We start from the raw sequence: 16,658 nt of genomic DNA, 5'->3' as shown, positions 1-16,658 counted from the left end.
CTTTGTTTGAAGGAAACTCGGAGTGTTGTAATTAACCGCAGTTTTAGATAACCTCAAGTTGTTTTGGAAGGCTTCAGCGGGATTTCAAAGGGGCTTTCGAAGAGCCTCAAAGGAAGGGAGGATGTTTAAAATGCGGTCCAGCAACTCCCGGAGTCCTTATCTGGCTGAGATATAAGCTCGTTTGCCGGGAGTGTGTCTTGTATTATTTTTTAAAAGCTCCTACTCACTCTGCTGAGGCTCACAGGAGACTTGCTTCAGGCACCATCTTCTTCAGCCTCCTTTATGGCTGCTTCTGCCTATATATTTACTTATAAGTTCATAGCCATATGCCTATTTTCCTAGTTTGGCTTTCCTTTAAAAAGTGAAAGGGAAGATTGTCAGGGCTCCTTTTTCAGCGGAGGAAGCAGCAGCAGCAGCATTTACATCCCACTCTTTCTCCAGTAACCTCAAAGTGGCAGTGAATATGTATACAGGCTACTACTCCATTTTATCTTCACAGCAACAGTGTGAGGTAGGCCAGGCCAAGCAGGCATTTGAACACAAAGCTCTCCAGCACTGTCACTGCTATGCCATACTGACTCTCCCATGTTTCCCAGAGACTCCAACTAGGAGTGTGGGGACATGCTCCTAGCCTTGGCTGCATTTATTTATAATATTCCACCTTTCCTCCAAGGGGCTCGAGACAGAATACAACACCTCCCCCTTTCCCATTATATCCTCACAACAACCCTGTGAGGTAGGTTGGGCTGAGAGAGTGCTATTTCCTGGACCAACAGGAAGAGAAAGAAAGGCACAAGGTCTTTCACTTGGCTCACAAAGTACTTTGAAGATGTCTGGAAGAAGCAAGGGTGATTCCTACAACTTCCAAAAAAATTCTAGACTAACATGGGAAGACACTGTCCCCTTCTCTGAAGGCAAGACAACAGAGTACTTGAGAGCAGGCTAAAATGTGGGGAACATTGAAGAACACTCACAGCATACCAGTAGACAAATGGTAGTCTTGACTATGCTGGCCACATTAGGATGCTTTTGAATTTGTTTTTGTCACCCCACCCCAAATATTTATCTATCGTTTACACTTTGCATTTTTCCCCCTTATGTCAATCTAACATAATTTTGGAGATAATGGAGTTCAGTTTTTATTCAAAACTGACAAAATAAAAAAGCCATTCTAGAGTCCAGTTTTTATTCAAAACTGACAAAATAAAAAAGCCATTCTAGAGATTTTTACTTTTATCAGTCAACATCTGTGGCTTTAATTAATTAATTGCTGGGGTTAATGTTGCCTTCCAGTAATGAAATACTAAGAGCACCACCTGATACCTCCCACTGGTCATAAAACCAACATGTCAGCAACCTTATACAACAAAATGAACACCCCAAAACACTAATGTACGGAACCATATCCAATTTGTAGATACAACAAATGTGATGGCCTTGTGGGTATGTTTCCACTGGTATCACAAATACTGGTAAGGCTTTATTTGCTACTTTTTCCATGCAAGCATTCATTGAAATATATGTGTGACAACCAACACACAAAACATGTGCTTAATTCCTTTGCAGAAGTGCTTTTCCATGTACCGGGCTTGTACTAACATGAACGCCCCTTGCAACTTTTATCACAGCTGCCAGTTGCCCCTGTGGTTTCAGGAGCATGCAACAGGAGAGTCTGGTCCCGAACACTGGGCAGTGGGCCAGCCGTTGCCGTGAGCCTCTTTCTTTCCTCCTTCAAAGCAAAAAGTCCCATCACAGGCTCCTAACACAGAGAGTGGAGACTGCCATGTGTTAAAAACAGGGATGGGCAAATTGAAGGCGAGATTCAAGGGCTTTGCAATGGGGGAGCTTAAACTTGATTTAAGTAGCTTCAAAAGGGAGGGGAGATTTGAAAGTCCACCTGACAGCTCCCGGAGTCTTTTACTGATAAAAGTTGGCAGTTATTTTCATAGGTTGAGCCTTTTTATCAGGGTAATTTGATAATTAGAGCTCCTCCTCACACAGAAGACTCAGTGGAGACTTGACCCAGTGCCATAATCTCCTGGCTATTTTATTATTGCGTGTTACCTACTTACTTTCTGATGTGGGTAAGGGGTGCGCAGCCAGCCTCCAATATTCTGTCACACTTGAATGTGAACAGAAATAAAACTCTAGAAAGGTGTTGTGCAGATGAAGAGGCAGGACTGTGTCAATTAGGAGCTAGTGGTAGAGTGCAGGTTTAACCACCATTTTTTCCTCCTGCTATGCAAATAGTCTCTCTAGGAGCAGATGGCAACAGAAGGCACTGCAGTTGACCATGTAACTGTATCTAACGTTAGTCCTGCTCAGAGTAGACCCACTGAAATTGATGGACATGTCTAACTTCAGTGCATTCATTTCAGTGGGTCTTCTCTGAGTAAAACTTAGTTGGATACAACACAGGGTGCCCTGAGCCTTAAGAACAGGGAATACACAGTACAATATGTCTCTGTACACCCTTCCAAAATGTCATCCCTCTGCTTATGTAGAGAGGAAAGATCATAGGTCAATGGCAAAGCAATTTATTTGCATGTACTTTGAGCACAATGTTTTTGTGGACACAAGAAGAGCCCTGATGTATCAGGCCAAAGGCCCATCTAAACCAGTATCTTGTCGTCATAGTGGCCAATCAGATGCCTACGGGAAGCACATTCCCCACATGTGGTTTCCAATAACTATTACTCAGTAGCATATAGCCTCCAACCATGGAAACAGGGCATAGCTGGGATATAAGTGCAATAATAATTTACAGTTTAAAATATATAAACAGCATATAATAAAGCAAATACCAATTCTAAACTACATAATTTTCACAACAAAGCAGCTAACAGCTATATCTTCTCTTCAAGCACCCTTGCAAACACAACACAAATTCCCACCTGATATTTAACAACCCTAATAAATAATTTTAAAATATCAGAGCACAGATTACTGATGCCAAGTCCTCCAAATCCAATTAGGGGTGTAACTGGGTTACCTAAGCAGGTAAAAAGTACCATGAGACTCTATACCATGAGACCGCTTAACAGCAGTTGATCCAACTCCAGTAGATCTAGTGAAAATAACGAACATTGTTAACTAGGATTTATTAATTTCAATTGAGTAGAACTTATTTGGCAACAACCCTTGATCCTTCAGATGGGGTGCAACACCTCCCCCCCCCCCGGTTCCAGCTGAACTGAGACTGAGGAACCACCTGCTAATGGTTCCCATACAAGTGTCTTGTATGGATTAAATCCCATCTTCAATATTCTAAATTGAGATTATCCACAAAAGATTTATTGGTTTAGCCAAAAAAAGTAAGGGGGGGGGAGTGACAGCACAACCCTACACATGCCCACCCAGAAGCTCCATGGCGTTCCACAGGGCTTACTCACAAGTAAACGGGTACACAACTGCAGCCTAAGTGAAAACACAATGGAATGCTTGACCAGATGGGCACTGGATGCAATCCAGTAGGGCTCCCCTTAGGCGCTTACAGATCAATGGTGAACACAGTGCCCTCCAGATCCTGCTGAACTCCAACTCCCATCATCCCCAGCCAACATGACCAATGGTCAAGGATACTGAGGGTTCCAAGTCCAACAACATCTGGAGGATACCCAATTGACAAACACAGCTCAGAGGCAGAGCTACGTGCACCGCCTAACAAAACGCTGCAGGTTCAATCTCCGACATCTCCTGTCACGAGTCGAGTGGTGGCAAAGACCACTGACAGCGACCCTCCATAGAGCTGCTGCCAGCCAGAGGAGACAACACTGAGCTCGATGGACGAACAGCCTGACCTGATTTAAGGCGTACGCCTCTGGGAGATTGTGCTGTTTTTTAAAACCGCACGTCGTTTTAAATCCCAGCAGAAAGTTGCCGGAAAGCAGCAGACCCGGGCTGGTGCCACGGAGGTTGCAGAGGCTGGGACCACATCCTTGACCAGTGACAACCCGGCGGGGAGAGCGGGCGAGAGGAACAGGAGGCACTGGACCCGACACCTCAGCGCCGACACCTGGGTTCCCTCCGAAGGGGCGGCGCACAGGTGGGAGAGTGGGCGGGACCGGTAGCCAGGACTCCTGGGTCCCCCTGCGAAGAGAAAGGGGAATCTTGTGAGGGGCACTGAGACCGGACCCCGGGACCCCGCTCCCCACTTACGGGCCTGGCGGGCGCCGCCGCTCCCTTCCCTCGGGGCTGAGTCCCTCGTCCTACTGCCCCCGCAGAGGAAGAGGGCGGAGGGTGTGAGGGGCGCGGAGGGTGGGGGCTCCGCCAGGAGACGGAGCAGCCGCTTCCGGGGCCACAGGAGACGCCTCTGACGCCAAGAGTCAGTAACAGACGCCCTAACCCGGAAGCGGTGGCTCCTCCATTCGGAAGTGACAGGAACTAAGGGAAAGCGAGGCCGGCCGGCCGCCCGCCCGCCGAGTTCTCTACGCATGCTCTTCATCATCATCGGGTGAGGAAGGAGGGGTAGGAATCCAGAAGAGACAGAGACACAGAACAGACCGCGTCCTGCGTATGCGCCGAAAAACTCTTGCCTCTGGAGGGCTGGGTCCTGGGTCCTAGCGCGCTCCTGCTGCTTTAGCTTCCCACCCTCCCTGTTTTCCGGCCACGCTATGTATGGCTCTTTGACTCGTAATGAAGGAAATGGGACCTGGGTTATTCTGCGAGCAATCGGAGCAGGTCTCAGATAATAAGCTTGCTTTCCGGGGCTTACGGTTTTCTTACAAGTAACAAGAAGTCCTTTTGAGCATGTGCAAAGTGCATGTCTTTACACGACACGAGTCACCACAACTAGCCAATCGCGTCTTGGGACATTAAAGCAAGGTCAGAGGGGCATGGCTTTCTGGAGAGGCTAGAACCCTGCAGTTCTTATTCCAATATTAAGCTTTATTCATGTGATAAGGTGTAATGGCACTGGATTCTTTCTACACGCCATACTAAGCGCTACAGAAGTACAGGTACTGAACATGTTTCCCTTCGCGTATGAGAACACCACCTGAGAAAGTTCGCTTTGCTGCAAAGCTATTAAAGATGCAAGAGCCCTACTTCTCAGAATATATTAGAGCTGAATTAATTCTACTACTTCTTTTATATGTAGCTTTTCTTCCATGGAATGCCATACAGCATGCATGTTTTCTTCGCTATTTAATCCTCAAAACAACCATGGTAAGTAGTTGAGTCTGAAAGACAGATACAGTGGTACCTCGGTTTACAAACTTAATCTCTTTCTGAAGTCCGTTCTTAAACCGAATCCGTTCTTAAACCGAGGCACGCTTTCCCTAATAAGGCCTCCCGCCGCCAGTGCCCTTCCACCATTCGGTTTCCATTTGTAGACTGAGGTAAACTTCGCAAACCAGAACACTACTTCCGGTTTTGCAGAGTTCGTGAACCGAATAGTTCGTAAGCAGGACTGTTCTTAAACCGAGGTACCACTGTACTGGCCCAAAGTTACCCAGTGAGCTTTGTGAATGAATGAGGGTTTGAAGTCAGGTCTTCAGGGCCTTAGTCCAATACTCTAAAGTTCACTGCACTGATGCCCCCCTCCCTTTCCTGAGTCTCCACTTTATTTTAAATGCAAGCAATGCTTTCCCTTCTACTTATGCAGTTCAAAGGGAAAGAACATGCTGGCTGCTCCTTTCTTCAGTGAGAAGTAAACCTACAATCATTGTACCGCCGTACGAGTGCAAAAGTAGTCAAATAATTGATAAGAAGAAGAAGAAAAAGAGTTTGGATTTGATATCCTGCTTTATCACTACCCGAAGGAGTCTCAAAGCGGCTAACATTCTCCTTTCCCTTCCTCCCCCACAACAAACACTCTGTGAGGTGAGTGGGGTTGAGAGACTTCAGGGAAATGTGACTAGCCCAAGGTCACCCAGCAGCTGCATGTGGAGGAGCGGGGACATGAACCCGGATCACCAGATTATAGGTCCACCACTCTTAACCACTGGCTCTCACTAGCACCTGGTGCTAGTTTATAAAGTGTATAGTTACAGAATCATAGAATTGTAGAGTTGAAAGGGACTCCTGGGATCATCTAGTCTAACCTTGCCATGCAGGAATCACAACCAAAGATTCTATGACAGAAGGCCATCAACTCTGCTTAGAAACCTCCAATAAAGGAGAGTTTACCACTTTATGAGGTAGTTTATTCATTGTCAAACACTTTCAAAAAGTATTTAAATAACTAAGCAGAGTCATATCAGACGGCTTGTAATTCTGTGTGCTTCTATCTTAGTATGTACCGGTACTTCCTGTAAAACACAAATACAAAATTTCTGGATAAAGGCCTATTTCAGAAATGGAGAACCTGCAGTTACTGCTGGGCTACCAAAAGTCCCAGCCAACATGACCAGTGGTCAGGAATTATGAGAGTTGTAGACCAGCAGCATCTAGAGAGGGCGACAGGTTCCCAACCCCTGCTCTAGCTAGAGATAAATTGATATACCACACATTATAACTATCACATTCCTGCCTGAGATCCTACACATGTCTAACTGATTTCAACATGACTTAGTCCCAGGTAAATGTGCTTTAGGATTTTGGCCAGTTTTAATGCTTTTTTAAGGCTATAGTCTTAATATGATTCATTAGGGAGTAAATCCCACTGAAAACAGAGCTTTCACTTTTGAATTAAGATGCATATGACAACAGTGCTTGTCTCCTGTTTCCTTAGTAGTTGGCAACAGGTAAGAGAATAGTTGTTGATTCCAGTTGTCCCTTTCAAAAACAAAAATAATCACACACTCAGAACATTTTGTCATATGCAATGTCCAAGGATGCTTAATTAAGAGTGTCTCCAATTATATATGCAGCTCTGCAATAGGGACATTGCAATCATAAATAAAGGCAGACATGGATAAATTCATAATTAAAAATGCATTAGAAATTACAAGCATAATTTATTTACTAATGCACATTGGAATAAATTTGCAGCGTAATATTTTTAAATGTGGCATTAATAAATAATGGTAAACAGAATGTTCATATAAAATATTTTCATAAATACTTACAGTACAGCATGCCATGCCATTATAGTCACCACAAAATAAATTTTATATGGCAGGCAGGTTTTTAAAAAAAATGTGTATGTGATCCGTCTTGAAGTCACTCAGTGAAAAGAAAAATGTAACCCAAAGGATTGTCAGGTATGATTGGAGCTTGGCAACTTTTGTACATTGAGGGTGAATCTCATAAGTTTTAATATGTCTTAAATCCTGACACCTTAAATCCTGACATCATGAAAACAACTTCTGTTACAAAATGAATGTGCTCTGGCAAAGACTGCCTCTGTGCATCCCTCTACTGATTTCGTTAAAAGGCATATGCAGGGTTCCTGTCCTGTATAAATCCCACTGAAATTAATTAATGGAAGCGATTCAACAGCAGTGCTTGCTGGGTTGTAGCCCTTCGATTAAATCTCCAAGGTGCTGATCTTTACCTTGGCTTGACTACTACGTACCTTAAGTACTCACTGCTGCCCTATATATTACCTAGGCTTTCTTGAATCAATAGGGACAATTAAGATATTTACCTTAAAGAAAATAGTTAAAATATGGATTTATAATATAATTAAAAAGTGTAACAAATAGACCCTTTTCACCTATGCATAAGATCCTACCCTCAACATCCAGCCATAGTTAAGCATTGGTTTCAATGGGGGATGGATTTAAAGGTATGAGGCTAAACATGTTTTCTCTTGTAAAGCTCAAGAATTAGATCTGACTTTCTCCAAACTAGGGATCCGAGCTGCATTAAGAAGCCTCACAGACTTCAGTAGGACTTCCCTCCAACAAAATACTATATTTTACTTCTGCTAGCTGTGTAGCTTTTAAAGGAACAGGAACAGTTTCAGAAAAAAGCTGGAATCCTTATAGAACCCCCATATTTGTGCATATCACAGCAGCTCTACAACATAGCTTAGCTCCAAAGTGCCCTTTAATGTTGCTGGTTTTCTAAAGGCAATCCATACCATTCTTCTGTTCACAGGGAAGATGATGCTTTGATGCCTATGATGAACATTCAGTTTAAATTACCGTACTCCAGTGTTATTGGATTACACTCTAATAGTGAGCATATTTGCTCAGATGGCAAACCTCACATTTGCTGAATGGTGCTTTCATGATTTCCAACCATGAAATCCTATTCCTTTTTTTACTCAGAAGTGCCACTGAGTTCAGCAAGCTTGTCAATACTGTCGTATTATAGTATTGCAATCCCAAACATGCTAAGGGTAGCCACAAGCAAGAGGATACTTTTGGTGGTGGCTCCCTAGGCCCAGAATACTTTACGTAGAAAAGCTCACAGCCTGTACCTCTATTGGTTGTTGTGTTTTCTGGCACCAGGTTCAAACTTCTTCCAGACCTTTTAAGTTCTTGTTTGAAATCCCTCTGGCAAGATTGGTGGTCTTAGTTATGATTTCTTTTTTAAAAAAATATTTTTTATTAAAGTTTTCAGATTTTACATTTCCACATTAATATCTTTCATTATACCCATACATTCAGTGACTTCCCTCCTTTCCCTTCCAATGTTCTTTTGATTTACCCATAATTTCTGCATATTCTTGTATATCGTAGGGTTGCCATATTTCAAACAGTGAAAATCCAGAAAGAAATGTTTTTGAGTGCATCCATTTTTCCCTGATTTCCACCCAGACCCTGCTGCCGACTGCAGTACTCTGGATATGTCTGGGGAAACCCTATGTATATTAATCTATTTCAGTCCCCCCCCCCCCATTTTACATCCCTTTTAAATATGTTATACTGTTTAATTTACCTTAATACTGCCAGCGTTTGCAACTGTGAATAATTATTTTCTACTCACAAAAAAATTCCCACTTCTCTTTAAATACAGTGGTACCTTGGTTCTCAAACACCTTGGTACTCAAACAACTTGGAACCCAAACACTGCAAACCCAGAAGTGTTCCAGTTTGTGAACTTTTTTCGGAAGTCAAACATGCTCCGTTTTGAGTGTTACGCTTCCGATTTGAGTGCCACACTGAGGTCTGTCTGTTTTTGCTATTTATTTTGCATTTTTGTATTTGTGGCTCCTTTTTTTGTGACTGTGAAACTACAGTTCAGCTACTGATTGATTGATTGATTGATTGATTGTGTGACTGCAGTACATTGTTTATCGCTTTCATTTTATGGATCTTTGAAGACTTACCTGCTCATCCTTTGTTTCCCACTCCAATAATAGGAGTTTAGACAATAGTTTTTCATTATTCTCTAATAAATCTCTTTCAAATTGTGAGCTTTTGTCCAGAAATTCGTTTTTCTTACCTAGTTTAAACATATACAATTGGTGGTACTGTAATCAGTCTGTTTCTTATTTCTTCCATTGGTTTCAATCTGGGTTCCCTCCCTGAGAGGTCCAGTAAGTCTCTATAGGTCGTTCCACCATCTGTCCATGTTAATTCTCTTGATTGTAATAGCTTCCATTGGTGATAACCATAGGGGTGTTTTTCTTTATACAGTAGCAGGTTCTTACATTTCTCTCAGACTCTATACAGATTCTTCCTGATCACATGACTTGAAAAACTTGTATATATTTTAGCTTCCCATGCCAAAGACATGAATTTTACTTCTGCACTAAACAAATCTGTTGTAGCCTGGAACTGAGTGTGTGCAGTGTAGCTGACTTGTGCTGAATGGGACACAATTGTGGCCAGCCTGAAGAAGCAGCAGTAAACCTTGGTGCCTGACCATAAAATCAAGCCAAGCCAGAGGAACTAGAATAATGACAGCACTTTCACTGAGAAAGTGAACTGTGTGTTTGTTTAGGCCCTGGTTGAGAGAAGCTGTCAGAAAGAATTAATGCCAGTATATATTTACGGTATTGCATTAATGGTTTTATTGTGTATTTTAACTCTTGTTGCTACTGCTTTAGGTTTTTTTGGACACTGCTTAGATTTCTTAATGTATTCAGTGGCATATAAATGATCTAAATAAATATGATGACTGCTTAATTCTGTGCTGTATATGGAATGCTAGCTGATTGGGTTTTTTACATTAGTTTTTTCTTAAGCTTATTGTGTTTTTATTTATTGTAGTATGGTTTCATTGTTCCTTTGACCAATGCCCTAAACTGCTTGAGAATTCTTGCAGATGCAATTTCTGTAGTAAACAAGATAGGATGGTGCTGTCCAGCATTCAGTTGTTTGCATTTTTCTGGAAGCAAACCTAGTTGAATAAAAGTAGTGCCTCTGAGTAAGCATGCTTGTTGTTAGGCTGCGATTCTGAGCACACTTACTTGGGAGTAAGAAGTGGTGAAGAAAAAAGTAGGAAAGCCGGTACAGTTTTGCTTCCGAGGAAGCATGCCTAGGCTGGACTTAAAACGCCTCTCATGCAAGCGGGACAAATTTTCGGACTTGCATTAAGTTTCCTGAGCGGGGAGATGAAGCCTGCAAGACTGAATATATTAACTAGGCAGCCTGCCCCAAGGGGCACAGCGAGTTAGAGTAAGCACGCCTAGGCTGGAGGTGCACAAAGAAGAGAAAGCTGGCAAAGGGAAGGGAGGGTGTTTGAAGGTTGCCAAGGCGAACAACGGCGCGTCGCGGGGGAGATGCGCCGCGGCCCAACTAACCGGGCCTTTCCCTATGCTGACACCTCCCAGAAGGCCAGCCGTTGCCATGGTGATCATCAAAGGCCGGGGCAGCGCGGCTTTCTTTTAACCCCCTTTCTTCGCGCCGCGTCACGTGCCCGTTCGAACGCGCCAATCACAAGTTCCTCAGCGAAGAGGGGCGGGGAGAGCGTGTGTTTTTGCGTAGGAGGGGTGAAGGACGTAGGCAGTTTTTTCTTCCCTACTTTCACCACAATCACATCTGATTGGCTAGGATTCACCCTCCCCGCGCCCTGATTGGTCTGCGGCACATCTGGGTCTTTTATGTGGGGGTTCTTTTACGTTCTGTCTCTGTGTGTGTTTGTGATATTATTTGTTTTTGTTTGTCTAGGCCCCGCCCCCAGCTAACTGGAGGGGCGTGACGTATCTCCCACCGCCTCCTCCTGAAACTGTTCGTGACACGCCTCCTTTCCCACCCGCCTCTTTCCCTTCCCGCCCCTTGGTAACAAGACAACCTCAAGAGTGGCGAGTTAGACGTTATTAGCCGCGCCCCCTAAGGGGCAGGACGAAAAGAGCGACGCTCGAGGCACGGCTGAGGGCGGGTAAAGGAGGGCGGGGCCTGGGATGTGGGTCGCGGGCAGCTTCTGAGGGGAGAGTTTGAAAGGCAGGAATTAAGAGCCTAGAAAGCTAAGGCTAGAGAGTCATATGCTGAGGAAGGGTCAATTGATGGCAGGGACTAGGGGAGAGGTGAAAATACAGGGATTAGGGCTGAAAGGATGAAAATTGAGTGGGGGGGGTGTCAAGAAATAACGGTCTTTGGTGGAAGAGGTGAGTTTTCAGGAAACTGAAGGATGGTCAAGAAATGATAGGGGCTAGGGTGGAAAAATGAGGGGGTCGTCCAGGAAATTGAGGAGGGGGTGGCAAGAAATAGCAAGGACTGGCATGGAACGCTGAGGGGGTGTTCTAGGAAATTGAGGGTCAAAAAATGAAAGGAGCCGGGGTGGAGGAATGAGGGCTCCTCCATGGCCACCACCAGATGTGCACCTGGTGAAGCTTTTCCCCCATTGCTACATTTACCTGCTTGCTGAGAGAGAAGGGTGAATGGGTGAAGAAATCTCTTCACCTGACGTATTTCTGCTTATCAGTGAGTTGTTAGTGGAAATGCAGCATGATAGGAAAGTAACCCCCCAAGTACAGGTAGAACTGGTGTGTGCAGTCCTTCAACTACCTGAGTGGAATAAGGGGCCCTGACCTATCTTTCCGTGCTAGTTGTACTCGCCCCGCCCATCTACTAAAGGGGGAACATTGGTTAAAATTGGCGGAAATCGACGCGGGGTTGCCAGTTGCATTTAGGCTGCCTCTGCCTTACCCATGATTCGAGCAGTGTTTTGTGGGGGTTGTGGCAATACCAGTAAGGGGTGCTCTAGGAAGAACAACTAAGGAGAGATGCTTGCAGACACAGAAAATGCCAACGGAGGTGGAGTCCGGGGAGGGATGCTGAGGCTGCCATCCTAGGCGCTGTGAGTTAAATCCTATTGAAATCAGCAGGGCTTCTTAGTTTAAAGAAAAATTGTGGGAGATTAGTCTGTAAAATATCAGCTGCGCTCGTGGATACCGTAATGAAACTATCGCCGAAACATTTGGAGCGGGGGCTGGTTCTGAATCTATAGTAGCCAGGAGTTCCGAGGGGGCGGGCTCTTGTAGTGTAAGTATCAATGGGGAGGGGCTTTGGAGCAGCTGCCTAGAGGAGGAAGGGGGAGTGGCTCCGGCTGGCTCCCACGTCCCCTCTAGTCTCTCTCTGCTTCTCTCCTCCTTCACAGGGTGACACGTCTGCAGGGTGAGTGAGTGGCATTGGCAGACTGTCAATCCCTCACCAAAGCGGCCATCAAACAACATAAAACACACACAGTCACTGAGCTGCTAGGCTCATAAATTCCAGCTGGCGGATATTTTTGCACATTGCTTTGCAGAGAGTGTGTAATTAATTTTTTTCTTTACTTCTCTCCCCTTTTTTTAAAAAACCCAACATCCGCTCTTTTCTTTTGCACAAGTTGAAACTTTTTTGCTGCTATTTTATCTATCCGTTGCACAGACAAGGCAGACATTGGGATCGTTTGTTATGTATCTGTGTGTTTTTTTTTTCCGAGACGGGGAAAGGACAATCATTTTTCCCTCCCACCGGCTGCATTTTCTTGTCTACTTTTTCTTGTCTTTTTTTTAAATGTTGCAATTAGGGGCTGGGGGTGTCTGCTTGGTTTATTGTGATTTTTAAAATCCCCTACCGTGTGTCACACTCGTAACTTTAAGGATTTGAAAGTAAGTTTTATCCCGTTCCCCTCTTTTTTCTCCCCCCCCCTTGCTGCATTTTTACAAAATTTTCGTCCTCTCTGATTCCAAGAAAAGGGTTTTCAAAGGAGGAAAAAAACAAAACAAAGACAAGTAAGAGAAAAGACATAGACGAGCAACTAACTTTTTTTTCTTTCCCCCCTTCCCCCTTAAAGGAAATAATAAAGCCTTTGGGTGAAGATTTGTACCAAAGGAAAGAAAACTTCAGACACCTTATCAAGGCCGTTTATCCGAACCACAAATATTGTGATGAAAGAAGATTGTAACTAAAGAAGAGAGTGATTTACTGCTCTGGAAAGCAGAAGAGAGAGTGGAATAAACAACGGAGATCCGGTCAAATATCAAACACTGATCCCCCCTTCTCTCAGGAGCAGGAACTGAAATTCATTACAAGAACAAGAGATTTACTTGCATTTTCTCTCCCCCCCCCCCAATCTTCCAAGCACAAAACCACCTTATCGTGAAGCGCTTCTTTCCCCCCCTCCCTCCTCCTTCGCCTCCTCCTTCTCCGGCGTGCCGTTTCTTCTTCTGCTGCCTCCGTTGCCGCCTCTCCAAGTGCATTGATTGGGCTGCGGTAGGAGGCATGGATGAGCAGTCCAGGATGTTGCAGACTCTCGCCGGCGTGAACCTGGCTGGCCACTCGGTACAGGGGGGCATGGCTCTGCCTCCTCCCCACGGACACGAAGGGGCCGACGGCGATGGCCGCAAGCAAGACATAGGAGACATCCTCCACCAGATTATGACCATCACGGACCAGAGCTTGGATGAGGCGCAAGCAAAGTTGGTCTCATTAAAACAAAAAATCCCAATGTTGTGTATATATGTGTGTGTGTGTATGTGTGCATGTGCGCGCGCGTGTGTGTATGTATGTCTGGTGCGCTCGTGTGTGTGTTTATATGCGTGGCGCTTTTTGTTGTTGTTTCGCTCCTTGCTGTCTCCTGCTGGGACCAAATATTCTTGCAATTAAGACAACCCTTTTAATACTAGAGGAGAAATGCGCGGGGGGGGGGGGCACAGACCAGGGGCAACAGCCGGAGTTGGTCTGAATAAGGGAGAGAGAAAAGAAGCACAATATACATGTGCAAAGATTCCTTCCTCCCACCCCCACCCCAAAATCTGTCTTATTGCACTAATGCTTGGAGCTGGGCTGTTGCTGATAACCTTTCCTTTATTAGGATGATGCCCTCATTTAAGGGGTGGGGGTAGAATTGGCCTGCCATCCCATGCTGCTCTCATCTTGGAGGGTTTGCGTTTTCTTTCAAAGAAGTGTGAACTTTGTAGTGCTCTGCACAACCCCCAAATTGGTGTTTCTCTGGAGTTAGATTGATTTAAAAATTAAAAGAGTGAGGAAATATTACAGGGTGCAAGAGATTGGGAGAAACAGTTCCTCCCCTCCTTTTTTTTCCTTAAAAGAAATTATTATTTTTAATATAAATTGCAGTAAATACAAAACAAAGCATATACTTGAACTCTGGAAATCCCCTCTCTTCATAAATCAGTGATGATGATATAGCAAATTGGAAAGCTTTGACAAGCTGTGATTTATGCATGAGAAGAAATGGAAGGAAATTTTCACATCAGGTTTCTGGGGTTTTGTTTTTTAAAAACAGCAACAATAATTTTAAAATGAAACAAAACAAAAACTTCTTCGGTATCTCTTCCTGGCTGTAAGTGGCAGGCAGGGCGGCTGGGGTTGACTGGGTTTTCTTCTTGTCACTTAGTCTTCACTTCCTGATGAAGGAGAAGGCAGTTGACCCTCTTGCCACCCACCCCCAACTCAGTTTGCACCTATGGTGATTAAGTTCAAACATCCTTACCTTTCTCCTTAACGTAGGTACTCTGTCCACATTGGGATCTCTCCTGTTGCCCTCTTGAGCCTAGCTTCAGCCTTCCCCATCAAAAGCTATACCCTTATTCCTTGTCAACTTTAGTTATTCCTTTGCGTAGATCAGAATGCAAAGAGTAACATGTAAAGACTTCAGTTAAAAATTATTTCCCCCTCCTTTGCATTAAGATGCCAGGCTTGTGCTAATACCTTTTTAAAAATCTTTTATTTTGCAGAAAGCATGCACTGAACTGCCACAGAATGAAGCCTGCTTTGTTCAGTGTCCTCTGTGAAATCAAAGAGAAAACAGGTAGGAGACCACAAGTTACACAGCTTTTGAAATGAACCCCTTTCCCTCTCTCCCCCCAATAGGTAAACATTGCAATATACTTCTCTCAGCGAGCTCTAGGAGAGCTGCTTTAGGAACCGCAGCCATCTTTGATCATCACCTCCTTGTCTGTTTCTGATCTTTGGGTTGGGAGGTAGAGGCGAATGTAATCAATCAAGAATGCTTTTTTAAAAAACAATTCATAATCCTGCTGCAGAATGAAATGTAAATGAAAATGGTAGTGTATCACCTATTCGGGGTAAATTCCCCCTCTCGCTGCAGTCAGGGAAAGTAAAAGCAAGGATCCGGCTTTCTTTCCCCTCCTCCTCTGCCTTGTTTTGAGTATCTGCTTCTTAAAGAAGCAATGCAAGAGGCTGGAGAAGCCAATTACAGCCAGTGGCCCCTCTGTGTGAGAGACCGAAAGAGCCAGCAACTTTCTTGAGCCACTCTTGTATTTATGAGTTTGTCAGTACCAGTTTATATGTAACTGAAAGGAGTCAGTCAATAGCTCTGAGCTCCCACATTTTGTAGGAAAATTATGGGTGTTCAGATGTGCTTTGGGAAGACATTCTTGACGTGTGTTCTATGCTCATCTTTACACAGAGGTGGGAAATACATATTATGTACATATATTTTCTGTGGATATTTTTGGCAAGAGACTTTGCCTCTGAAAATGGGGGCAGCATGTCAAAGAGAAAGTACCTAATCAGAGAAAGCATCTTGTAGAACTAAGGCTAACAGGACAGTAGAGCTGTGTGCTTTCACACTGAATGAAGTGTGAGAGACTGAAAACCACCTTCTCAACAATTGGGTCCGCAAGAGATAAATATTTTAATGTTCATAATTCAGCTCACAAAGCTAAAATTCTACTTTCAGACATTTGATCTGAGTTGTCACTAACTGCGATTAGCATCTGTGTGGCACTTGACTTCAGCTTATTGTTGTTTGTATAGATCTTCCAAAACTCCCTCCCCTGAACTGCATGGCACGCTGAAAGGCCTGGTAGATACTGCAAGTGTAAGCATGTCTAAGGAAGGCATACTGCTTGTGTGCATGATAGAATAGAAATGCTGGAATATATAAAAGCCAGTGAGTTTTTAAAAACAATAAGAAGCAGGCCTTTTAAAAGAGGTTCTGTACCTCTGTGTGTACAGGAAATCCAGCAATGTCTGTCTTTTAGCATAGCAGTTACTTTAAAAATGCTACAACAATCCTGCTTTCAAGCAGTTGGACTTCTTATTCTTTAATATAAAGATGATGATAAAAATGCCTTGTTGTTACAGTAGAACTTTGTGCAGATACTCTGTACCTAATGGGGGTGGGGGAGTCAAGATGAGAAATCATTAATAGTAAACAACCCCTGACTGTACTGGAGCTAAAAAGAAGGAAATGCTGAAAGTGTCCCATGACCTCTTGGGCAGCACAAGGTCTCCAGCAGCCAAAGTCCTTAAAGTCTCTGTGTCCTTAATATTTTAGTTTCCACAGAAAACTAAACTCTTCACTTTTGGCAGAAGTCAAAAACTATGTATTGACAACAGCAGATTTCAGTTATGTAGGTTTGGGTCCCTGTGATATTTTATTCACAGACTGCTTAAACCTTG

The 16,658-nt window shown here is 44.0% G+C and overlaps 2 protein-coding genes across 19 annotated transcripts in view; one reads left to right on the top strand and one right to left on the bottom strand.

Annotated features, from left to right (window-relative positions):
* MAPKAP1 (MAPK associated protein 1) overlaps positions 1 to 4,329 on the bottom strand; it is a 187,172-nt gene extending 182,843 nt beyond the window's left edge. For 3 of the 10 annotated variants that reach the window (XM_081896474.1, XM_081896479.1, XM_081896480.1), the window contains exon 1: positions 4,159 to 4,326. The gene's annotated coding sequence lies outside the window, so the exon portion shown is untranslated. Of the gene's footprint in view, positions 1 to 4,158 lie in introns of all 10 variants that reach the window. The other 7 variants (XR_014164469.1, XM_081896472.1, XM_081896476.1 and 4 more) reach the window with 5 other exon arrangements.
* Positions 3,825 to 16,658, top strand: part of PBX3 (PBX homeobox 3) — a 234,997-nt gene continuing 222,163 nt past the window's right edge. For 2 of the 9 annotated variants that reach the window (XM_081896543.1, XM_081896533.1), the window contains exons 1-3: positions 12,413 to 12,874; positions 13,060 to 13,684; positions 14,966 to 15,039. In XM_081896543.1, coding sequence (XP_081752669.1) covers positions 13,488 to 13,684; positions 14,966 to 15,039 — 271 coding nt within the window. In that variant the 5' untranslated portion in view covers positions 12,413 to 12,874; positions 13,060 to 13,487. Of the gene's footprint in view, positions 4,046 to 4,434; positions 4,454 to 11,040; positions 11,161 to 11,185; positions 11,387 to 11,472; positions 12,079 to 12,239; positions 12,264 to 12,412; positions 12,875 to 13,059; positions 13,685 to 14,965; positions 15,040 to 16,658 lie in introns of those variants that run through there. The other 7 variants (XM_081896537.1, XM_081896542.1, XM_081896540.1 and 4 more) reach the window with 7 other exon arrangements.

This window comes from Podarcis melisellensis, assembly GCF_964234715.1.
Source record: "Podarcis melisellensis genome assembly, chromosome: Z".
Lineage (NCBI taxonomy): Eukaryota > Metazoa > Chordata > Lepidosauria > Squamata > Lacertidae > Podarcis > Podarcis melisellensis.
Note: the sequence above shows the minus strand (reverse complement) of the source record. Positions and strands in the feature narration are given on the sequence as shown.